This window comes from Drosophila innubila (genome assembly GCF_004354385.1).
Source record: "Drosophila innubila isolate TH190305 chromosome 2R unlocalized genomic scaffold, UK_Dinn_1.0 1_C_2R, whole genome shotgun sequence".
NCBI classification, from domain to species: Eukaryota; Metazoa; Arthropoda; class Insecta; order Diptera; family Drosophilidae; genus Drosophila; species Drosophila innubila.
In genome coordinates this window covers 5,513,038-5,538,996 of record NW_022995374.1, presented here as the reverse complement: position 1 = coordinate 5,538,996, position 25,959 = coordinate 5,513,038, and the positions used below count along the sequence as shown (strand labels likewise).

At 37.3% G+C, this 25,959-nt stretch overlaps 4 protein-coding genes across 5 annotated transcripts; all 4 read right to left on the bottom strand.

The window, feature by feature from the left end:
- Positions 1-4,695: 4,695 nt before the first annotated feature.
- Positions 4,696-11,561, bottom strand: LOC117784061 (5-hydroxytryptamine receptor 2B). Its single transcript, XM_034621662.1, has 7 exons — positions 11,519-11,561; positions 9,207-9,340; positions 8,729-8,838; positions 8,456-8,645; positions 8,258-8,395; positions 7,350-7,685; positions 4,696-5,181 (listed from the first exon to the last, which is right to left on the bottom strand). The coding sequence occupies exons 1-7, from the start codon at positions 11,559-11,561 to the stop codon at positions 4,729-4,731; spliced, it is 1,404 nt and encodes a 467-aa protein (XP_034477553.1). The 3' UTR covers positions 4,696-4,728.
- Positions 11,562-20,422: 8,861 nt separating this feature from the next.
- Positions 20,423-21,622, bottom strand: LOC117784100. Its single transcript, XM_034621720.1, has 3 exons — positions 21,304-21,622; positions 21,008-21,223; positions 20,423-20,947 (listed from the first exon to the last, which is right to left on the bottom strand). Exons 1-3 carry the CDS (start codon positions 21,410-21,412, stop codon positions 20,703-20,705), a joined length of 570 nt encoding a protein of 189 aa, XP_034477611.1. The 5' UTR covers positions 21,413-21,622; the 3' UTR covers positions 20,423-20,702.
- A 177-nt stretch (positions 21,623-21,799) lies between these two features.
- Positions 21,800-23,135, bottom strand: LOC117784099. Its single transcript, XM_034621718.1, has 3 exons — positions 22,770-23,135; positions 22,500-22,703; positions 21,800-22,432 (listed from the first exon to the last, which is right to left on the bottom strand). The coding sequence occupies exons 1-3, from the start codon at positions 22,885-22,887 to the stop codon at positions 22,014-22,016; spliced, it is 741 nt and encodes a 246-aa protein (XP_034477609.1). The 5' UTR covers positions 22,888-23,135; the 3' UTR covers positions 21,800-22,013.
- Positions 23,136-23,484: 349 nt separating this feature from the next.
- On the bottom strand, positions 23,485-24,890 carry LOC117784217 (keratin, type II cytoskeletal 2 epidermal). 2 transcript variants are annotated; one of them, XM_034621890.1, is made up of 4 exons: positions 24,653-24,890; positions 24,360-24,563; positions 23,893-24,300; positions 23,485-23,847 (listed from the first exon to the last, which is right to left on the bottom strand). In XM_034621890.1, the coding sequence occupies exons 1-4, from the start codon at positions 24,759-24,761 to the stop codon at positions 23,747-23,749; spliced, it is 822 nt and encodes a 273-aa protein (XP_034477781.1). In that variant the 5' UTR covers positions 24,762-24,890; the 3' UTR covers positions 23,485-23,746. The 2 variants fall into 2 exon arrangements, with proteins under 2 accessions (XP_034477781.1, XP_034477780.1); XM_034621889.1 differs by having other exon boundaries at positions 23,485-24,300.
- Positions 24,891-25,959: the final 1,069 nt, after the last annotated feature.

Below are 25,959 nucleotides of genomic sequence, written 5' to 3'. Positions count from 1 at the left end.
GGTTTCGATATAGGTTCGAACCAAAACCCAAAACAACAATTTTAAAATTTAAAAAAAAAAGAATTTTTTAAATAAAAAAAAATAATTAAAAATATAGCAACAAATGTACGTTCTTAGTAAAATTAAAAGGTATTAATTAATGTTAGAAAAATGGAATAAATCACCACAGTGCATTGGGAAGTGCACTTGACCAAATTTCGAAGAGACTTCAGCAAGTGCAAGTTGTCAGCGGCGCTTTGTACCCGACAAGTGGCAAGCGGCAAGCGGCAAGCGGCAAGTGCCGCAGGGGCATGCGATGTCAACAACTTTCAAATGAGTTTCTTGCCGCACATACAAGTCATAAATTCATTTTTTATATATTTTCAGCATTTTACGATCTGTTTTACCTGCTGCGCTTTAATAAACACTTATTGTTGTCTGCCGTAAACGCACAACAAAAATCATAGCATACTTTTGTGGGCATTGCATTTACAACACTATAACTTGGTTCATTCGGGGTCAAGTCTTGGCTTTAGTTGTGAAAGTGGCTTTAATTTTCCTGGGCGATCGGCTAAGTTTCTAATTGCCATGTTTAAGTCGTTTTAGTCCTTGAACTTGAGCTGCTTCATAAGCTCTTAATCATTTCGAGCAATTTACTCACGTTCGCTGCAATTAAATTACAACTTTGTTGAACTGAGAGAGAGAGAGAAAGGGAGAAAGAGATAGAAAGAGAGAGAGAGAGAGAGAAAAGGAGGAAGAGATATAGAGAGAGAAAAAGAAATACCACTTGTACTTATGTACTTACAGTCGAGGCAGCTTTCGAGTGCTATTTGCACACACGCATACTCACTTGAGCAGCTTTAAGAATGTCTGTTAAAAGTATCTGAGAGATACGAAGACACACACGAAGCAAGTTAGCCAGCTCCTGCTTATAATCACCCAGTTTCTGTTTAATACTTTTAATACCTTTCAAATTGCTATCGAAAGTTTTTTATACTACTCAAGGGCCAAGCAGGCTTCAAAATGATACCCAAGCAAACAGCGTGCCACACTCATGTGGCATATTAACTGCACAGTCTCCTTAGCCCCAAATGCCCCCCTCCATCCGTGACTTGAGTATGTACCTTGCGAGTGCCACTTGAGGCACAAGGATATTTATTCGATTTATGGAATTTGGGCAGAGTGAAATTTTTTAATAAAACGAACTTTATTGACATTATCCTGCGGTTATTATTATGCATTATCGAGACATGAAGAAAAGGAGAGACAGAGAGAGAGAGAGAGAGAGAGAGAGAGCAGGAGATAGAAGAGAATAAAAGGAAATTAATATTTTGTAGTAGCTAATATTGGCACGCATATTTACAAATACTCGCACTTTTGTGTATGCAACTGTGTATAAACAAACACATACATGCTCACACACACACACACACACAGAAGCACAATGATGTTGCATGTTTGAAGTATTCGCTTTGTAGGCTTATGTCCTGCGGTTGTGGCTTATGACACGGCTTATTGGATCCGCTCGAAATCAACAATAAAATTGTGGTATACGTTTGCGTTATTGATTGATTTTTCACATTCGTGACAGTTATCTGGCAAACTATTTGAGTTACGCACATGAAAATTTCGGAATTCTTTCTATAAATCATAAATAACATCAATAAAATTGTTTGAATATTTGATAGCTTTGAATAAAACTTGAAAAAATGACTAGAGCTTAAAATATTTAATAAGAATAAATCATTTTCACAGAGAAAAAGTAAACTACTTTTATTATAAACTGAAGAACTGTCAAGGGAATTTCTTCTATAAATAATAAGTAACATAAATAAATTTATTTCAATTTTTGTTTGCAACAAAAAAGTAACTTAATCAGATGAACAGAGATAAAATATTCATTATTTGTTATTTTACTGACTTAGGGAAGACTTTGTTTATTAATATTATTATTAACTGAATGATAATTTAGTGGATTTAATTAAAGGGTATGCCAAGAGTTTATTGCTCTTTTGTTGACATTTTTTTAAGTCTATCTTTTAATATTCTACTTATGAACCAACTTGGTGGCAATAAATTAAATGTGTTTGGCAAATATTTATAGTTTCTCCTTTGCGATATAGCGGCTGCTGTTGAAGTCTGATAAGCTCAACTATTGGCAGCTTTCTCGGCGACAAAGTTATCAATGAAAAAACAAGCAAATCAACGAAATCATAAAAAAATACCTAATAGTCGACTTAAACTTATCCGTTACTCATGATTCATGATTTATATTTAAATATAAATTATAAGCTTTAACCAAAACTTTTGAAATATTTAAACAACATTAATGGGATGATTTCTAATTGATTGAATAATTGTGTTGACTATCAAAAAGAGCGATCTATTTTATTTTAACCTGTGAATTCTCTTGTACTAATAAAGAATATAATGAGAGAACAAGTACACAAGTTGGATGATATATTGATTTTCTCCTGTAGTTGTTGTTGTTGCTGGTCGTTTGTCAGTGGAAGTGCTGCCATTTCTGGGCCATTTGTCGGCTTTTGCTTGTTCCGGTGTTTCGTTGTTCCGGGTATATGCCAATGCGTAATCCATCTCTATGCCAGGTTGCTGCTGCTACAGTTGCCACTTGCCACTTGCCACTTGCCACTCCATGCCATGCCATGCCAGTCGTGGAGAGCGAACCCGAACCCCAACCCGAGCCCGAACCCGAATCCAAAGCCATATCCGAATTCGAGATCCGACACTCGACATGTGCACTTGAACTTTGACATTTCAATGCGCCTGGCATTTGCTTATGTTACGAGTATGTGCGTGCGGTCGGCGTGTCCTGAAAACTTTGTCAATTTTGAGTTTCAAACTGCCCCAAACAACACCGGAGTGTGGAAAGTAAAACACAATCGTTTTTGTTAAAACACCATTTTAATAACTTGGACATCAAGTACACATCGAGATATTGCAATAACACACACAGACAAAGCACAAGTACAGACATACATACAATGAATGCTTAAATGACTACGTATTTTGGCAATATGAATGTGTATGTGTATGTACATTAAAGCCTATTCGTATTAGCAACTTCTAGTTGCATACAAACTTATTTATTTACTTTTAGGCTGCAAGTTCATTTACATTGGAAATTATGTGAAAATACTCGTATTAAAAAGCTGAGTCCTGCTGACTCACAGGAGTGCGGTTGCTGCTGCTGCGGTTGCTCTTTGTTGCATGCCCCAATGTGGCACACATGACTCGTATTCGTATGCAGTTCGAGGTATAATAAACAAAAGTTTGACTTTTGCTTTGGCTTGCCACAAGTTGCACCAGCGGCATCAAATAAAATGCAAAAATATGTTTCATGTTTAATTAATGAAATGCGAGTGCTTCCGTCGCTCACTTCAATGCATTTTTGATATTTTGCTGTTTTAAATATTTGGCTTTTAGTTTTTGCTGCATAAAATTCCCGACATTTTCATAGTTTGATTTTACAATTACGGCATATTTTAATTTAGTATTATTTTAAACTATTTTTTAATATGATGCTCTAGTTTTACAAGTTTGCTAATTGGCTATGAATGGTGTTATATCGTGGGATCTGCCATCAGCTATACAAGTGGGTTTGTGTGTTAATAACTGTATACGCTACAAATTCAATTTGACATTTAATTTAGTTAATTTATATATCAAATTAGGCTAATTGATGGCAAAACAGAAATTTCTAACACAGAACTTTAAAGCGCATAATGTATTGGACCCAGCCTCTCAATATTCAAAGATATGGGCACACTTTTAAGCATATATTCAATTGTCTTCAGTTCCACATTCGCCTCAATTCCTTAGAATTCTATTCAGCTCATTTGGCTGGAGTTGATATGAAAGTATAATTGAGAATGAGAATATTATCTTTTATTGAATTGGAGAATGTGGAACAATTTTCACATCTCATTAATTATTCTGACTTCTTTAAGACACAGGGAAGACATTAGAAACTTTATAAAATACACACATATCAACTACAATAAAAATACAATAATTTTTTTTTTAATTTTAATTCTTATATACAAACATAGAGAGCTGCGTTTTGTGTTCTAATTGGATATAAAAATTGTTGTTTTTTCTTGATTTCTTTTTCGTTTGGTTTGTTATCTTGGGGCACGTTTGTGGTTCTTTAAGGTAGGTATGGAATTTCTTAAGAGTACATGTACTTAGGATTGTCATTGCTAAAACATCGTTTAACGCACTACGACTACGCTTATGCCTAAGTATATATCAATATCTATAAATAGCTAGCTTGGCTTAAATCGAATGCAATGCCAATTTTAATTTCAATTCCTGTACCTTCATATTTATGTACATACCATTTGTCAGCTGGTATGTGATTGAGTTGAAGCCTGTGTCATAGTTAGTAACTTGTTGCTTTCACCTTTTGATGGGACTTACAGATACTGGTCCTCGTTTCCTTTCAGTTGAAATCAAATTTTCGCGCTGCGAGCACGTGCCGCATGTTTGCGGCCAAAAAGAATCCGCTTGAAGGCGCGTCGGAACTCTGGATTGAATATGGTATATATGACCTGTTGAAATTGAAGTAAAAGTGAAGAGGGAATCATGGTTATCAGTGTTTTCATTAGTCCTTATCAGTTGTAGTATGGCTTCACCATTAACCATAATTGGCGCGAACAAAAACAGACAAAGGACTCAGACATTTAGACCATTTAGGCAACATGGACAAATCCCATTTCCCTTTTCATTTCATTTACGCACCGGATTAAGTGTGGAGTTGAAGTAGCCCAGCCAGAGAAATAGAGATGCAACTGCCGGATGAATTTCGCAATCCTTGCACAGACTCATTGTGAGTGCCATAACAAAGAAGGGCAACCAACAGATGACAAAGGCGCCGGTGATGATGGCCAATGTTTGTGCTGCCTTCCGTTCCCGTTTCGCCTCCAGTAGCTGCCGGCGCTTGGCCAGCTTCTGATGGGGATTGGCAATGCTGGAAAGTACACCTTTGCCAACCCCACCTCCAACTGGACTGTTGCCATCTCCTTCGCCTGTCGACTGATTGCTGCTTGTTCCACCACCCATGGCGATGGATTGTGCCAACGGCGTTATGGCGTTCAGATGGGAGGCTATTAGGTGCTGCTGTGTGGCACTGGCCACCTGCTGGGACAGGGTAATGATTTCATTAGCATTGCTCGTGCGGTACTGTAAAGAGAATTGGTAGAAACAGAGTTGCATTTTGAACACAGACCAAACATAATAAACATAATTAAAGACTAAAAGCAGCTAAAAACATATGTAATCGTATAAGTTTCTTTCTTTTTTTTTTTTAAATTTTGTACATCTTACAAAAGTAAAATAATTATATCTAAGTCATTATCTTAATTTAGATCCATAAAGAAGAGAAGAATATAGAGAATAATATCTCGAAGGCTTGTAACCTTGGGTATAAGTAAAATAATTATATTTAAATCAAGGAAATATGTTATCAAAATAATTAGCTAGACCAAGAACAAAAAAATATTTAATTTTCTAGATGAAAAAAATTTAAATGCAGAATCAATAAAAAGGTCAAATCATGATCAAAATGACATTCCGCTTGAAAATCGTTTAATTTTTGATGAAGTTATGAGAGATCAAAGTTTTTGAAAAAATGTCAAGGGGTAGGTATGGAAAATTGGATTTTAGATGGCTTAGAAGCGAAAAAATATCAAATTTTTCAGATGTTAAAAATTTAAACGCAGAACTAATTTAGAGGCCAAATCATGATCAAAATGACATTCCGCTTGAAAATCGGTTAATTTTTGATAAAGTTATGAGAGATCAAAGTTTTTGAAAAAATGTCAAGGGGTAAGTATGGAAAATCGGATGTTAAATGGCTTAGAAGCGAAAAGTATCCAATTTTTCAGATGTTAAAAATTTAAATGCAGAACTAATTTAGAGGCCAAATCATGATCAAAATGACATTCCGCTTGAAAATCGGTTAATTTTTGATGAAGTTATGAGAGATCAAAATTTTTGAAAAAATGTCAAGGGGTAGGTATGGAAAATTGGATGTTAGATGGCTTAGGATCAAAAAAATATCAAATTTTCTGAATGATAATAATTTTAATGCAGAATCAATTAAAAGGCCAAATCATGATCAAAATGACATTCCGCTTGAAAATCGGTTAATTTTTGATAAAGTTATGAGAGATCAAAGTTTTTTAAAAAATGTCAAGGGGTAGGTATGGAAAATTGGATGTTAGATGGCTTAGAATCGAAAAAATATCAAATTTTCTGAATGATAATAATTTTAATGCAGAATTATTTTACAAGCCAAATCATGATCAAAATGATATTCCGCTTGAAAATCGGTTAATTTTTGATAAAGTTATGAGAGATCAAAGTTTTTGAAAAAATGTCAAGGGGTAAGTATGGAAAATCGGATGTTAAATGGCTTAGAAGCGAAAAGTATCCAATTTTTCAGATGTTAAAAATTTAAATGCAGAACTAATTTAGAGGCCAAATCATGATCAAAATGACATTCCGCTTGAAAATCGGTTAATTTTTGATGAAGTTATGAGAGATCAAATTTTTTGAAAACATGTCAAGGGGTAGGTATGGAAAATTGGATGTTAGATGGCTTAGGATCGAAAAATATCAAATTTTCTGAATAATAATATTTTTAATGCAGAATTATTTTACAGGCCAAATCATGATCAAAATGACATTCCGCTTGAAAATCGGTTTATTTTTTATAAAGTTATGAGGGATCAAAGTTTTTTAAAAAATGTCAAGGGGTAGGTATGGAAAATTGGAAGTTAGATGGCTTAGAATCGAAAAAATATTAAATTTTTTAGTTGTAAAAAATTTAAATGCAGAATGATTTTAGAGGTCAAATCATGATCAAAATGACATTCCGCTTGAAAATCGGTAAATTTTTGATGAAGTTGTGAGAGATCAAAGTTTTTGAAAAAATGTCAAGGGGTAAGTATGGAAAATTGGATGTTAGATGGCTTAGGATCGAAAAAATATCAAATTTTCTAGATGATATAAATTTAAATGCAGAATCAATTTAGAGGCTAAATCATGATCAAAATGATATTTCGCTTGAAAATCGGTTAATTTTTGATGAAGTTATGAGAGATCAAAGTTTTTGAGAAAATGTCAAGGGGTAGGTATGGAAAATTGGATTTTAGATGGCTTAGAAGCGAAAAAATATTAAATTTTTTAGTTGTAATAAATTTAAATGCAGAATTATTTTACAGGCCAAATCATGATCAAAATGACATTCCGCTTAAAAATCGGTATATTTTTGATGAAGTTATGAGACATCAATTTTTTTTGAAAAAATGTTAAGGCTTGCAACCTTGGTCATAAGCACTACTTACATCATCCGCATCGCTGGATATGGTAGTCAGTTCGGTGCCCGCGTGGCTTTTGTTATCGTAGTTGCTGGTGCTGAACTCCGTCTCCTCTCGCGTTATGGCCAGGCTGGCAAAGTCAACAGCAATGGCAGCCATCGAACGGGCCACAGCTCCCTCGGAGCCGGCTGTGATGTGGGCCATATTTGTGTTACGTCCAAAGCAAATCTTCATGCGTTTACGTGTGCGTCGCTGCAGCTGCGCAGCTTCAGTTTCCGAAAGATCCTGCTCCCGGTCCAGCCCCAACTTAGCAATGCGTCGCTTTCCTCGCTCCTTTTGCAGATCAGGCGCCGTTGAATCACACTGTAAAAATTGCGGAAACAATGGTGAAAAATTTTAATTATAATTATTATGGTAAACTAAAATATACAACTAAAATGCAGAAATATTCCCCCTTTAATTGTTTAACAAAGTATTATGGTAAAACATTGAAAAGTGAATTCATGCCTGTTTCAGTTTTCACTTGAATTCATAAATTAATCTATTACAAGCGTGCTATTCATGTGCTGCAAGTCACACCCCAGAGGCACATTTTGCTTTCAGCTATTTATTTGGGCAATTCAGCGGAATTCGCTGCTTTATTCCAGCGAATAGAATGTTTGTTTGCCCGCCCACAAGTGGATGTGGAGTGGATGAGGCATAAATCCTAGCTGTGGCATTGTTGGATATCGGGGCATCAAGTGCTCGTTGGGGGCATCCTAATGGGCAGCAAAGGATTCGCATTATGGTTTCAGTTAATGACCCGCTCATTATGAGCCAAATTTCATTAGATAGCACTCAGTGCGTATGCGTAATATTCTTGTGCTTTTGTCAAGCGGAATTTATTTTCCTGGAATTTATCACTTTAATTGTGGGCAAGTATATCGATTACTCACCTCGGTTTCAGTGAGCGTCACATTTAAGGACTTTTGTGTGCGACGCTGAATGCGCTTCCTGGCAATTAAATAGATCTTCCAGTAGAGAAACAAGATGACCAATAGTGGCACATAGAAGGTGCAACATGTGGCGAATATCTGCAGCAGGAATACCAGTTGATACAGTTGATTTCGATACATTTACAGATCGAACTTTACCTGATAGGCCACATCCTGTGATACCATGCAATGCTGCTCCTCGATGCGCTTCATGTAATCCGGATCCTTCCAGCCAAACTGCGGTGCCAGCGACACAATCAAAGCGGCAAACCAAACGCAAAATATCATAAGGAAAACTCGTCGTGGAGTTCGCAAATTGTTGTAATCAATATTCGTAACAGTCCAATATCTATGTATATACCCGTACAACAGAGCGTATGCGTAATGTGAGCATTTGCATTAGGTAGAGTTCTCTTAACTGTGATTACTCACCTGTCTGCCGCAATGGCCACCAGGTGGAGTATAGATGCTGTGCAGCATAGCACATCGCACGATGTCCAAATGTCGCAGAGTTCAGGTCCCAGGATCCATCCGTTACTTATCTGTATGGGTTGATATATATTGTACAGTTGCAAGGATAAGGATTTGAGTGGTGAGTGCAATTAAATTATGTCATTGTCTCTCAAGATGACGCAAGTTAAACAATTAACAACGCACGATGGCTCATTACGCATACACACGCACAACCACACTCACACACACACTCCCTATCTCTCTCTCTCTCTCTCCCACTTGGATAACAGGCAAAGTCAACTCTTTGCGCTTAATTTCATTTGCACGCTCTTCGTTCCAAGTTTCCATTAGGGTAATGAAGTTTGTGTTGCTGCACTGCTTTCGACAACAAAGCAACATCATGACAACAACAACAACAACAATAACAACAACAACAGAAGCAGTAGCAACAACTTACCTCGTAGACGGCGCCAAGCGGCATGACAAGACAGGCAACAAATAAATCAGCAACTGCCAGAGATGCCACCAAATAATTAGCCACATTTTGCAAGTTGCGCTCCAGAATGATAGCAGCGATAACGAATACATTTCCTATATAAATAAACAAAATATGCATTTATTTTATATAAATAGAATTGCAGTATACATTTTAATAAAAATAACTTTAATACACTGAAGGATAGAAAAGTAGAAAAAAAAAATATAACGATATATACAAATAAATTTTTTGGTATAAATAGTTATATTAATAACTTTGAAAAGGAACAGGCAACTTGTAAAAATAAAGTGTATTTTATTGTAGAACAAATTTAATTTGTCTTTTATTCTATTATACCCAGAACTATAATTGTTATTAAATTGTTATCAATTGTAATATTAATACCCAGAAAAGGAACAGAAAACTTGTAAAAATAGAGTGTATTTTATTGTAGAACAAATTTAATTTGTCAAATTCTATTTTTATTCTTTTATACTCAGAATTATAATGGTTATTAAATAGTTATCAATAGTTATATTAATAACTCAGAAAAGGAACAGACAACTTATTGTAATAAAGTGTTTTTTATTGTAGAACAAATTTAATTTGTGAAATTCTATTTTTGTTCTATTATACCCAGAATTATAATTCCAGACATTTGCATATTTCCTCAGAAGATTACGTCTTTGATTTTAAGAACAACGAAATCTGATATACTGGGAAATAAATGCGGGGTTTATTCAAGTGAAATTCTTGAAAAGTAAAATAATACTTTTTACACTTATACTTTTTTCTCAAAAGTTATAAATAAATTATTTTACTCCAAAATAAACTTATTTAGCTGTAAAAATTATCTGTTAAACATATCAAGAAATCTTGGTACTCATTTGCATTGATTTTGCTTTATTTAAGCAATTGACTTTTACGTGAACTTAACTTGCTGGTGCAACCTTTGACCTTAGACCTTATTAAAATGCCATCTATAAAATTGGGTCAACTGTTCAACTATGCTGAAATCAATCAGCAGCCAAGAACCTATACAAAGACCTGCCTAATTGCCGGCAATCGTGCATAGTGCGGCAGTTGCTGTCGTCGTGACTCTGCTGCACGTGCGGCACCGTGTTGCACGTTGCACGATGCACGATGCTGGCAGCTTCTGTCAGTCGCTGTGTGATGCAAATGAGAGCAGAGGCTGCCTGGCTGACATCGCTTGCTTTGATTAAGCGCAGGCAACTTGGCAAATTGTGCCCCCCTCTTACCCCATCTCTTTCGCGCTGCCAATTGTCTGTCTGTGCTGTGTTGTTGTTGTTGTTGTTGTTGATGAAAGCCAGCGCTTGTCTGCAAGTTATGAAAACGTTTTGTCCTCGCCTCGCTTGTGCCAGAAATGCATTTGCATATGAAGCAGTCGCTGTCGCTGTCGCTTTCTTTGCCCTGAATGTTGCGCATACGACGCGTGTGCCGAGCAACAACACTTCTGTCTCTATATATGTTATCTATGTGTGTCTGTGTGTGTGTGTGTGTGTGTTTCAGGCTGAGTGCCTGCTTACGTGTGTTTGTGCTTGTGCATGTGTAATTTCCATATGACGCCTTGGCGCGCTTTTAATAGCTTTTCACGTGCCGACAACAGCAACACAATTACAAAAAAAAAAAAAAAACAAAAGCGAAAATGCTTAAAAAAGCGACAAACATTTTCAAACTTTATTTTGTCGTTGTCAACGTTGTCGTTTGTCGTTAGTCCTAGTACCCAGGAGAATCTCAAAGTCTCCTACTCCAACTTCTTCTATCTTCTTCAGTCTCCGTCTCTGTCTCACTCACTATCTCAGTCAGAGTCGCAGTGGCAGCCTAAGTGTGGCGTTTAACACAAAGCTTTTTAACGCGACTCTAAGCAAAAGTTGCCACGCTTTCGTGCCACACACTCCATCAAACCACACTCCAATCTCGTTTCAGCCCCTGGCAGCTGGCAGCAGGCAGCAAATCATCTTCGTAAGCCGAAAATCAATAAAAATTTTCAAGGGGCGCAATAAAAATCTTCAGCATCATAAATTTCACTTCATTTACAGTTCACTTTGGCGGCGATATCGAAACTTTTGCACCAAATTCCCCGGCGGCATAAATTTGAGAATAATTTAACGCCTAAATCTGGCAACACGCCCACAGACAACCGCCCCCCCCCCCGCCCCCCTGCCATGCCTACTTTGGGGATGCTCTACTTAAATTGCCAGCTGCTGCTTTAAGCGGAAGCAAATGCGACTTGAATGTATTTTTGATAAACTTTTGGGCCAAGTACTTGCCTATAATGGTGACGAGTATCATTAGGCCGAGCACAACGGCCATGGCAACCATCTTGACCAGCAGCAAGAACTCAGCAGCTGCCCTCTCATTGGCGGCCCTCTGCTCCTCCTCCGCCAACTGCGTGATGTTGCCGCTTGCATTGCCGCTGCTGCTGCTGTTGCCGCTGCTGTTGTTGCTGCTGTTGCTGCTGCTGCTGCCAGTGTTTGTGATGTTGTTGCTTATGTTCCAGCTGGCCTGGTGAATGCCACTGGCATCCAACTGTGTCACACTGCCATTCAGTTCAATGTAAAGACTCTCGTTGAACAATATTGCTGGCAGTTCTATTTCCAAAATGCTTGGAACATCACCAATTGCCCCAAACTCCAGCAATGTTGCTGGCGTTGTCATTGCGCCAAGCATAATGTACACGAATATTTTTTTGTTGTTGTTGCTTCTACTTAAACGCCCACTTCTGTGTCAATGGGCGTGCCAGTGTATATGCGAGTACTTAAAACAGTTGTTGTTGCTGTTGATGTTGCTGCTGATGTTGATGCTGCTGTTGTTGTTGCTGTTGCGACAAGGCTCGCCGTAAGCGCCTTTGTTGCTGGCGTCGCAGCTGTTGCTGTTGATTTTGTTTCAGTTGTTTTTGCTGCTGCTGTTGTTGCCGATGTTGCTGTTGTTGCTGCTGCTGCTGCTGGTGCTCTTGTCGTTCGTGTTGGTGCCGTTGTTGCGGGCGATAAAGCGCCTTAATCGTGCTTGCCAAGCACTTAACACGTATACTGAAATGACAAAAGCGAAACAGAGAGAGATAGAGAGTGAGAGAGAGAGAGTGTGAGTGCTAGAGATAGACTGCCAGTTGTGAGGGCAAAAATAAAATGCGAACGAAAATAATTCATTTGATTTGCCACAAAATCCATATAGAGACAACAGCAACAACGTGTAATCATAACGCGTCAGCAAATTGCCAACTAAAAATGAAAGTGCAACTTATATAATTCAAGTATTATTCAATTTAAGCTTAAATTTGTTATGCAGTGTAAAGTTACAAGTATTAAACTGCGTTTTATTATTTATCAATTTACTATAATTAACTTAACAATAAATAACACGCAAAAAAATAAAAGAGGTCTTGCAATTTTAAATTAAATAAAGAAATATGTCATATATTAATAACATATTTTATTTAATTGAAATTTAAGTCTGCTATGCATAAGTAAAATTATTAAAGTGTATCTTGGTGATAATCCCAGTCTCAATCTTTGACCCCTCTTTATCTCAATTCCTCTATTGTAATTGTAATTGTAATTTAAAATTAAATAAAAAAATATTTTATATATAAATAACATATTTTATTTAATTGATATTCAAGTCTGTTATGCATAAGTAATATTATTAAAGTGTATCTTGCTGATAATCCCAGTCTCAATCTTTGACCCTTCGTTATCTCAATTCCTCTATTGATAATCAAGTGTTTTTCAGTCTCAGTTCTTCTCAGTTTATTTCAAGATGTTGCTGAAAGAACACGGATTTCTGCTGGTGTTGCTGCTGTGTCTGCTGCAGCTGCTGTTGCCTGCATCAAGTCTGCCCCAGAATTATCGCCAGAACTCGGGGAGTCGCCTCCACTATGAGCAACGTAGTGAGTTTCGGACAAATGAGAGAACACCACCGTTTCGCAGCTAAATTCCATATGTTTGCCTTTTAAAGCAGCAAATGTTAATAATAAAGAATACTTTTTGAACAGACCTTTGGCTTTCTAATCATTTAATACAGAAGAGAGTGTGCCACAGTTAGTGGCGCTGTGCCACTTGCCCTTTTGCATATATATAAGAATGCAACACATTATTGTGACCTTTGTCTGTGTCAAGGTGCAACAGCGAGGCAGTCAGCGAGGCAGCAACCTAACAAATACTAAACACACACCTTCGTTTGCATCTCTTTGTAATTTTGCATGTGTATTTGTGTATGTGTGTGTGTGTGTGAGCATACATATTAACAAATGTGTGTGGTTGCAGGCGAAGAAAGATACACAGAGACTAAACAAACTGCCTTGACTAACTGCGAGGGCTGATCATGCAGTTTGCTATCGATATTATAAGCAAGCTAGTCTTTTTTCTATAATTTGTGCAAGCGATCATTAAAAATTATTGTAGTTATAGTGTTAAGCGAGGGGAGAAGCAGAATATTGTAGCAAACAAAATTTGAAAGGATGAGTTTTGAAAACAATGTTTCAATTTTTCAAACTTTTAGCATAATTTTCTGAAAATACAAATAGATAGGTAAAGCTACTGTTCAGCCATCTCGGCTATGAGAGAGTTTGTATCTTTTCTGTAAAAATATAAAAAGAAAAAATAATAATATTTTATATATAAAAATTTTATTGGTAAAAAATCTTTATAGCGGCTTTAATAAAATGGAAAGAAATTTAAAAGAAAGTTAAAAATAAATTTTAATTAATTTAGTTGGTGAATTATAGCCATAAATAAAAAGATATACATTAAAATTAAATTAATTTGATAATACTAATATAATATTAACATTAATAATTAATGATTAATTTCCAACTAGTGGGTTATTTCTTAACCAGCCCTCGCTCTGAGTCTGAGGCGGAGACTGAGCTAGGAAAGCTGCTAAACTGTTGTATAAATATGTGTGTCTTTTGGGTTTTTCATACCCTGGCTAAAATGTTAATGCAGCTTAGAGCTGTGGGAGGAAGGGGGTCAACCGTGGGGACAGCAACTGTGGCACAGCAACTGTGGCAGTGGCAGTGGCACCGACCGTGTGACATTGTGGCAGTGTCAGCGTGGCAGTGACAGTGTGGCAGGCCGATGCGCCCAAGTAGCTCATGTGTGAGAGATATTTTCATAGTCAAGGTAAGCTCAACCTTACAGCTCCCACCTCCGCTCACATACCCTTCCCCTCCCGGCTCCTTAGCTTTGCTGGGCTCGTCGGGCTATTAATAAATGCACTACTATAAATGCTTGTGAGCTGTGCCTGTGTTAACTTTTTCTACTATCTTTTTTGCAACTTTTATTAGATGTTTTTTTATGCATTCCCCGAATCGCTTTTAATTATGAATGCGAGTGGTTTGCTCATGTTGTTCCTCTAGTTGCTGCTATTGCAGTTGTTGTTGTATGTGAGTGTGTATGCTATTTTTTTTTTTATCAAATTCCAGGCGAAGGTTTAAGAGTTACAACTGTAACAGGAGCCGCAACATGTAAAAAGTACAATACAAAAAAAAAAAAACAACAAGTTGCTGACGTTTGCAACAAACTCGCATTGGGGCATGCTACACTGACGTGCAACGCGTTTGCTTAAAAACCGCAGTCAGGGATATGGAATCCTTTTACACTGTCGAGCATGCAGAATACATACATATCTAAGCTCACACACACACTCGCACACTCGCACACTCGCACATACACGTACATTGCTCACACTTGAATTAATTCATACTCTAATAAATATACAAAAAGTTTTTCAGTTGCCTGAAACTGGCAGCAAATGCTCCACACCACTTTTGTGTCAGCATAATCTTTATCAGCCTTAACTCTCTCCCTTTCTCTCTCTCTCTCTCTCTGTTTCTCTCTCATTTTTTTTGTAGCTTTCTGTCTTTTTGCCATCTCTATCGCTTTCAGCCTTTCTCTGCTCTAACTCTGTCTGTGTGGACATTTGAAAATGTGTTGCACACATTTTAATTCTATTTGCTATGTCCATTGCCCAGAACTTTTGTGTTCATCTCCCTCAATTCTACCCTCTTTATTGCCGTCTGTCCCTTTGTCCGACTGTTTGTGGCATTCGTACAATGTGCCAATTAGCAGTGGCTTTTTATTTAGCAAATGTTTTAATCAAATATGTATATTATAGTTGCAAAATGGAGAACAATAAAGCAAAGTTGGCAAATTAAAAGAGTTAGTAAAGAGAACTCTTTTTAAATGAGCGAAGAATATTCAACTTGAATTAAAATCAATGGATATTGAGGCATAACTTTCTACGTACTGCAATCTGCACTTTGAACTTGCAGCATGTCCAGAAAGTTTTTTAATTTTTATTGTTTTCAACAACTCTTTGCTGTGTAGTTAGTTATTAAACTAGTCAATTGAAGCGGATGAACCGTTAGACTTGCACACAGTTTTAAAACTAAGGCCAAGTTGCTTACAATGCAATTTATCATACAGCAAAACAGCACAAATTTGAAGTGCAGCAACATTTGCAGTGATAAACAATAATGGCAATAAAACCAATCGAAAAGGTAGCCATAACTTGCACTCAGAATCGTCGCTCGCTCTAACGAAAAATAAATATATGCTCGTAAAATATTTGCTTATATTTCTCTCCAGCGATTTCTGATTGAAATTGCACAAGCCAAGTGCAAAGTAATACTCATTTTCTGTTTCTCCGTTGTTGGAATTCTCACTGGATTTATGGTCTGACGGGTTGGCAGTTGGCAGTTGTCTGTTTTCTGTTAACTGACCTTGGCGCACGTTGAATAAAATGTAAAATTAAAAAGCGAATGAAAAATATATATTCATAAGTATCCATTATACTCACACATAAGCATAATTATGTCCTTTCACATTCATTGTGTTCGCTTCATTAGCGACGCTCTGCCGCAGGTAAATTCGTCAACATAAATATTTATACCGAGTGTCACGGGCGGCAACCGACAACCGACAGACGACAGACGACAGTCGACAGTCGACAACAGACAGGCGACAACCAACAGACAATGGCGAGGGACAATTCCAATCCCAACCTCAACATCAACCTCAACCTCAACCCGCACTTGACTCACAGCCGCAATCTCTGCACATCTGCATACACGTATGTATCTGTGTGTGTCTCTGTCTGTGTCTGTTTCTCTGTATCTGTGTGCGTGTCAACGGCTGATTTCGTATTTGATTTCACTTTTCTTTTTTGCTGCTTTCCTCTTTATTCGTCCTAATTATGCGGGCTTTTCATTTCTTGTTGTCATTTCATTACGCGCACTGTCAACTTTAACATTTGTTTTGATTGCAATTACTCTATTAATTAATACAATTTATGTTTAAATTTTGATTTAAATTTTAGTTAAACTTTTGATTTCTACTTTTGTCACTTTGAATTGTTTATCTGTTTAAATTGTTGTGGGCTGGGAACTTGTTTGATCTTTAATGTCCTGTTGCTGCTGGAGCGTGCGTCTTTAACCTATACCCAAGCATAACTATTGACAAACTGCCTCAATGTGGCCGTTTCTGGCAAAGGCTCTAAACGGCATCAGCTGATTTCCTGTAGACTTTGGCAACGCACGCGCTTGCCACATGCCACGCTCTTATACTGTGTGGCAAGTCTACACACAGGAAATTTTAAGAGAGTGCCACTTTTCGATTTCGAAATTTTGCAAATTTAATTTCTCTTAATTATGCGGCTGCCTGTTGAGGACTGTTGCACGTTAATTGTTGCTGCTCGTTGCGTGTGGCAATTAAATTACTTAAGTGCAACATTATTCTTATAATCAAGCTGAGCTTACGGTTGCAACTGTTGCTCCATTCAGCTCCAATCAAGCTGCAAAGTCAACAAAACATTTTAGCCAACTTCATTAGCATGTTGCAACTTTCAACATTGACACTTTTTTTTTGGGGGCAGATTTGCATTTAAGCAGTTTTTAATATGACTAATGCAATTTGATACAAGGAAACACTCTGCCACACCCAACTGCTTGCGTGTGTGTGTGTGTATGAGTGTGTGTGCGTGCCACTTTTTGTTTCTCTGGCCATTTCCTGAGCGTCCTTCATCTAATGCGCATTAAGCTTAGTCTACTATGCGGCGTTATTGGCATTTTCGATATTTGCGTCCATTTTGAAGGCCATTTCTATGCAGCCACCGTAACGTGCCACATTCCCAAGCACCCAGCATCATGATGGTGGCATCAACTTTCCAAGTGGCCTGCTGACTGACTGCTTAGACGGCCGCTTCGTTGGCCATTTGATTTCCGCCACCGTCCAGGCTTTGTTATTGGCCCTGCCAATGTCCTTTTTTCATGTCCAGGGGCCATCGTAAATTAGCAACGGTTTATTGCCAGTACGTGACATTTTGGCCGCGTTCCGGCGTCTGCAATTATTACGACGTCTGTTCATTTGCTGGTCAGCATCAGAACCCACCTCCCCCTCGTGTACTCTCTGTGATTGTCTTTTAAGTTGGCGCTGCCTTTGTGGCTTATGTGGGGTCACGGTCCATTCTTTGTTGCCACTTTAACATTTCCTTATTCAATATTTGAACAACGATAAAACTTTGATTGTTGCATTTGTGCCTTGTTCTATAAAATATGCGTCGTCTGCCTCCTGTCCCCGCCCCAAACCTCATAAAATAGCCAACAATTTAGCTATGTTTTCTCCAAAACGCTAGGGGCACATTACGCATACGACGCGTGGCGCTGATTTAAGTTAATGCCTTTGAATGGCTAACAAAGGAGCGGCAACAAATGGTATACTTGAACTTTAATGGCAATAAACACGACAAAGACTTTGATTATTCAATTGCTTTCTAGTTGTTGGCACTATCGATAAGGACAATTGAAATACAAATCTTAGATTTCTCTACAAATTCATTGTAGTTTATAGTTGAGAAAAATAAAATAAAAATAAATTAAAATGCCCTCAGAAATTTATGCAGCTTTAAATTTAATCTTCAGTTTATATACTTATGTATTTAAAGATATAAAAGATATCTTATTTTGCTGTAAATTTAATCAAATGAAGTGGCTTGTATTAATAGATTAAAATTAGAATTGCTTATGTGTGCAAAATCAACTGCACAATAATAATAAAGTCGTTAAGTAAACTTCCTTGAACTGATTTTGTTTGCCAACTTTCTAATTTTCGCTGCCAGTTCATTGTCAAAAAGCTAAATGATTTTCAGGCACTACGCAAATTGAATTGCCTTCTATAAGGACTTTGAAGGCGAGATGAGCAAAAGCAATTCAACACAATAAAGGGAATTGTAATTAAATATGTATGTTGCTGGTGTTGTTGTTGCAGCTGTTGTGCAACGTGAAATCCGGAACTAGTAATGAGCCATTTTGAATGCACAGCCAATGGCAATTTTAACCAACACATTTAATAAGTGTGCACATCATCCTAATGAGCCAGAAAGTTAAAGCTACGAGTTTAATGCAATCGCAGCACTCACGACTGACAAAACCCTTGCAGCATGCTACGTGTGGCAGTTGAAAACTATCTGATATAGCTGTGTGTATGTGTGTATGTGTCTGTGCTGGGGAGCATTAAGAACGAACAAGCTTTTCCATTGCAAGAGTGCGTGACATAAAATCAAGCTTACCCCAGCTGCAGATTAGTGCTGCCACTGCTGCTGTTGCAAGGCCAATTGCAGCTGAAGTTTGTTGACTTTGTGCCATTGTTTCAAATGGCTGCAAGTTAAGTAAAAAGCTTAATAATTTGCCCTGCTAAATGTGCCACAGATAAGCAGAAAAACTGACAACTGACAAACGAAAATGAGCTCAAATTTAATAATTGTGGCAAGACAAAGAGAGAGAGAGAGAGAGAGAGAGGAAGAGAGACAGAGATAGTTGAAGGGAATCATCAGTTCATTTTCAACTTTTTATGTGCCAATAAACTTGACATACACACACACACAGTGACTGCCACACACATGCACAACACAATAATTACATATAATAAAAACCATTTTGGGCATTTTATGAGCGCATAAAATTGTAGCATATTTTCAGGCGGCGCACTAAATTATTTGCAGTTGTTGTGCGGCAGAAACAACAACAACAACAACAGCAATAACCAGAGCAAATAATATCGACCAGTTGACGAGGCCGAAATGAGTTTACTGATGAATTGCGGTTTAGTTTTATGAGATGCCCTGAGACGACATACACTATAAATGTATATTTTCAATATGTGCGCTCTCTCTCTCTTTTTCGCTCTCTGTCTTACTAACTCTCTTTTGTAATACTTTTTTATGAGCAGCGGAAAACAAAGCTACACATCGCTGCGTCAACATTTTATGTATTTTTAATGTTTGTTTGTTAATAAAATCGAGACACAAAGACAAAGCAGAAGCCAAAGTGAAGCCAAGGACATGACCAAGGATCTGTTTGAGTTTTATATGATACTTTAATGTGCGCACTTTGACACTTTTAATGAATGCCTAGCATTAATTTTCTTAATGAGCGCGCTCATTTAAATCATACTAAGCGTGCCAGAAAAATATACGAAGAAGTTAAATTAAATAAAAAGAAAAGAAACGAAAAGTCGACGAAGAAAAAAAAAGAAGAGAAAAAGAAAAAGATTGACAAATGCGTGTGGCATCAACGGCGCAAATGTTTGCGCTCCTTTGAGGAGAATTACTTTGCGAATGACAATGGACCAAACAATTTCCTCTTCATCATTGCAACATAATGAAGTTTGAACAAAAAGCCATTGACACACACTGCCACACAGTGCCACACAGTGCCACATAGATACATGTTGAGAGCCACACACATGACTGACGTTGGTCGGACTGAGAAGAACATGGAATCTTGGCCCGGTCAGCTTAATGAGCCGCACTAAATTCACACGAAAACTTTTGGCCAAAGTGCCCTAGACTCTAGAGAGATGCTCAGTCAGTATAGGGGGACAGATGGTGTGGCAACTATTTATCGCTGATGCCCGGACAAATGTTCTGCACTTGGACGACTGGCAGGAATTTATTGACACACTCAATCGAACGCTTTGATCGTAATCCCTTTGCTTCCCCTTCCCCTTTGGCCAGTTTTCATCTCAGTTTCAGCCAATAAACAACAACAGCAGCTACCAACCAAAGTTAGTTAAGCTTTTCTTCATTTTGCTGTTTGTCTGTTTGTTTTCTTGTCAACACTTTTTTTTCAGATAAGTTGATTAATTTCCTGGCAAATAATTGAAATTGAAACAGTAATGCTGCAATGATCATAGGTCTTTTATTGTCAGGCATTAAAATACCAAAAAAAAACTTAACAAGCATACAATATCTGCATGTATATATAAATATATGTATATCTGTATAAGTATTTAGCTATTATCCAGTAGTCAGTGCATCAGGTGAGCATTTTTGGAACAAATGACAAAATTCACATTTGGTTAGCTCCCAAAAACAATATCAAAATACTATAGTTGTAGATTATCTAAGTTGTGCGGGAATGTTAAGAGTTTTTTATGTGTTTTTTATATACATTTTAGTCTAATCATCGTCGTTTCCGTAGTCAGCCTGATGAAATTCAAAACTGTTGAACTTTTGAACCACACAATCACTGTGGACTAAGTTAGCATTCGTTTCCATATTCGAGCTGCCAGCTTTGTCCATTAAGTCAACCATTGGAATTTCTGAGGGATCATCATTGTTGGTTTTCTCGGTGCTTCGCTTCCTCCTTTGGGGCAGATAAATGTAAGCCAACAGCATGATTATAAACGATATAATCACATAGACTGTGGATGGCATACGTTATGGATTAGTTTAATTTATGATAGTGGCAGACAAGTACGTACTTTCCATAACAAGATTGACTATTTGGTACGTTGACCCACGTCTGTCCAGACGGCAACCCCTTGAGTGGCCATACAGCTTGGGCAGAAACCAGAGCAGCGTCAAAGAGAACCACACGAGAATGGCCAGACGATCTCTCTTACGCAGGCCCAAGAAGAGAAACGCATTGAGGAAAAGGTTGCACGTATAAACAGCTAGCCAAACAAATGTCTCATTGTCTATGAAATAAAAAACAAAACATCTGGTTATTAGTTAAACAACAATTACTACAAAATGAAACACAAATCTGTAATCATACCGTTCTCATAGTCATGTTGCAGTTCCACACACCACATAAGAAAATATGATAGCGAGTAGTAGATATTGATTAGGGAAATGCCAAGGCCCAAGTCCAAAATTATACTCATCTTGACATGCAATGTTCCTTTTATGGTGGCAATGAATTCGCTCTTACGACATCAACAAGCGTGAATCCGGACCCGAGACCGCTCGCCCCGAACGAGGGTTCAGCGTAGACTGGCGATTGTTCCGCTGGTCAGCCCCTCAAGAGAGTGTGAGAGAGCGAAAGAGTGAGATACCAAGAGAGAGAGAATACCAAAGAGTCCAATAGCTGCGAGCACGTGCTGTGGAACCCATTCACATTCACATTCACATAACAAACTAATACTCCTCACTGTTTGCTCGAATTGCGCGCACCCTTGAAGTAAACGTTGTTTAAGAATCATTAAATCGCTTTAAAACAAATCCATAAAATGAGTAAAAAGCTGCATTTATGAAATAATAAAACTCACTACGTTTACAATAGCATTTATGGCTGTATTATGAGGTAGACTTTGTTTTATAGGGTATATGCAAGTCGACTCTTATATTATTCGAGTAACTTAATTGCAAAATAATTGCACATGAGATTAGGGTAGTACTTGAGTATTGATAAAATATATTATATACATATATTCAATTCTATGTCGAATCACTGCTGTTCCCTCTGCTATCATCGGTTTCACCTCACTAATTCTTATCATCGAGGTAGTTGTTCCTGTCCTTTCCAATTTTATTATCATCGTGACAGCTTGTATTATCACAAAGTTTCTTATCAGTGTTGCTCAGCTGAACATTATCTGAATCAATGAACACAAATTCTGCCACGCTGGGCATATAATATACAATATTACAATTTAAAGTACTGGCATTCATATCAGAATTTTTGGCTTCATAAGCATTTGAGGAACTGCAATCATTCAAATCAGATTTTTGGGGAGCAACAAAATTGCTTATTTCAGGAGTTTTCGCACAAACAGATTTGGTATTTATTTCACTTCTTAATAGGGTTTTCCAATTCGTATTTCTTTCTTTCGTTATGTTTGCAGCTGGATCGGTTAGTTTTAGGTAAACTATGGCCATAATAATGAAGGAGACGAGTATGTAGACTGTAAACAAATAAATGTATGTGAATTGAACAAATTCTAAGGAAATTAATATTGACAAAGTACTCACTATTTACAAGTACGTTTAATATCTTGAGCCCCTTACTCCATTTAAAATAGTCAGTGAGGAAAAATCGCAAGAAATACACAATAAATGTACAAGAGAACCACAATACTACGGCAAAGTGATCCCCCTTGAGAAAGCGTCCAATATATGTAGTGTTTACAGAAATGTTTATTACATACACTCCAAACAAGAACCAATCCAGAAAGTCTATAAAACGGGAATACTCTTTTATATGCAAGCACTTCTATAGAAGATAAATTGTTCATTTCTCACTGGTTGTGTAGCTCAATATATTTTGAAGGGCGACTCCCAAGAAGACAATTGAATAAGCTACGTTAACACCGGCAACACCAAGGCCACTCAGCTTTAAATTGTTTGGATACTCGACCATTATTTATTGAAGCTAATAGATGTGCGAATTTGAAGGAAAGAAATGTGAGAATAAACGAATATACTCGTTTCTTAACAAATGCTGAGCGCCCGCTTCATAAGACGGCTCTGCGTAGACTGGCGAACGACCGAGTTATTGGTCAGCAGCAAGAGAGCGCTTTGAAGAGAGCGTGACTGAGTGTGAGAGCGAACAAGTGAGAATGATGGTGTGCGAGCAGGCAAGCGAGTGAGTGAGTGAGTCGACAAGTGAGAGAGTGTAGACGAAGCAAATGTTGAGAGCACGTGCTTTGGCACTCTCGCACTTTCGCAATGAATGAAGTGAATGCTTCTAGTCAAAGTATGAATACTCTTACGGCATTAATAATCCAAATATATTCAATCAGGCCTGACCCAACTTTCACTTTCGAAATGATTTGTCGAAATAAAATATCTTTAGACTGTCTATTTCAATCTGAAAATATTTAGCGCATTGAATTCACTTTGAGTTGGTGAATTTAAGTCCAATAAAGTGATCAAATATAATTTTAAAATGTTTAGCCCAAACGCACAGTGAAAAAATACATTTTTTTTTAAATAAGATAAGGACTTGATTATGTTCTCTTTTTCAAAATAAATCTTAAAATTTGATTTAAAAGACGTACATTTGCTGTACATTTTGTCATAATATTAATATTTATATAAATGTAAAAAATTCGTAGTGATAAGTACTTAAAATGTATAGTTCACTTAAGGCATTTCTAATGGCATTTATATTTGTTGCAGGCAGCTTTAAGTTGACCCATGACTTATTCGAGCAGATTAATAATAAAAAATATTATTTTGGAATATTTGCTGGTCGAGTTTAAGTTGATGTTTAAATCCTAATCATCACTACCGCCTCCGCAATCACCGCCTCCGTCACCTCCACCGTCACATCCTCCTCCATCGTCTCCGCCTCCACCGTCACATCCGCCTCCATCGTCTCCTCCTCCGCCGTCACAACCACCTCCATCACCTCCACCGTCACATCCTCCTCCATCGCCTCCACCGTCACATCCATCACATCCACCTTCATTGCCATTATCGTCGCAGAGACATCCTGCAGTATCATCTGCCGTATTATCACAACAATTCAAAAAGGAATTATCGTGATAATACATGGCATTTGAGGCCATGTGTCCAGCTGTTCTTGCCCCCGATGTTGTCCCATTATTTCTTCCATTTCTTTCTGCATATAAATTGGACTGTGTAATAAAACTGATTGATTCATTCGTATTATAGGCAACAGTCCTGTTAACGGAAGATGATACAGTTTTGCCAGTTCTATTGACAGCTCCCCAAGGTTGTGCAGGCGGATTGTTGACCGGTTCCTCTTTGGAGTTGTTAAGTTTCTTGTAAACAACGCCCATAATTATAAGCGTGATGAATATGTAAACTGTTGGGGGAAAACCCTTTGTTAGTTGTGCATAATTGTGACTAAGCGAAACTACTCACCATTTACAGCTATTGCAAGTATTTTGTATGTTGAACTCACTTTGCCATAGTGAATACCAAACAGACGGAATAGCAAGAGCATGCAGGTGAAAGAGAGCCAGAGCAATATGGCTATAAGATCGCTCTTGAGCATGCGTAGAAAGAAATACGTGTTCAGAGCCGCGTTGCAAGTGTATACAAGAATCCACACCCAGGGCAGTATATCTAGAAGAAGCAGAGAGTCGTTCAACTAGCTGACACACATATAGACACGAGTATATTTTATGCTTAATTAAATGATTCAAATATCTTACCGCCTTCATCAGCCGTGAAATAGTCGCCAATAGAGGGTCCCAGATACGCAAATGAATACATAACATTCAGGACGGCAATGCCAATTCCCCATAACTCAATGCCTGTCATGTTTAAATACTTGGAAAACTATGTAATTTTTACATATATGTATTTTTTATCGATATTATGTAGAGGTTCACTTCTGCGATAAACAAGCGCTGACAGCGTCAGAGACGACTGTCCCCGGACGAGGGTTCAGCGTAGACTGGCGAATGTTTTGTTGCTCTGCGGCATGAGAGAGTTACGAGAGTGGAAACTTGTGAGCACACAGAGTGTTAAAGCAACGAGTAAAGAGTATAAACACACAAAACAACAGTAGTAAACACACCGAAACTTGAATGTCCTACTGCAAAAAAATTATATGTTGCAAATTTATATTATATATAAATTGTTTCTGTAGAAAAAATATATAAAAAATATTGTATTAAGATTCTACAAGTCAGAATCTATGAGTAAGTTAGTTATGGATTGAGGTAGCATTTGAATATTCATAAGGTTTAATTTACTTTAAGTGTATTTATTTTAGCCTGCATAATCAACGCGTCTACAATCTTACCTCCAGAATCTTGGTTTCCACAAACAATTCTAACACAATAATCAATGAAATCATCATTGTAACATTAAAAGTTATCATTGTTGATAATATCAGTATTGTGACATCTTGTCTTTTCATATTTGTCACAGCAATTCCTATAAATAGTATTTGACTGATAATCATTTGAAGATTGTCTGCTATTTCATGACAATAGGTGAAGTGAGCGATCGTTAATTAAATCATTTTAATATTTCTAATAAGCTCCGAGCATTAGGAGTTGTAATGAAAAGTACACATATTCCAATGAGTATGCGCCTAGCTTTAGGTTTTTTCCTATTATTAATTACTATAATTGTGTTGTTATGTTACTATTTTTTGTATTGTATGGATTCAACGCTTAAAAAAAAAAAAAAAAAAAAACCCAATGAGTTGCATATTGAGTTAGACTTTTATTGAAAGAATATTCACAGAGTGAGTGACCATTCGCCCAAAATGAAGGCTCAAAGTAGACTGTCGATCGCATGAATGCACATGTTGCGACATATTATTGCGAATGAGACAACAGAGAGAGAGAGAGAGAGAGAGGAAGAGAGGGAGAGAGAGATAATGATAAATTGGGAGAATAACGATCGAGATTTGCAGTGCCAAACATATGTGAATTCTCAAATAACAAAAACCAGAATGCTGAGTAAGAGAGCAGTTTTTGTAAACATGTGCTTTTTAAATGAGGTA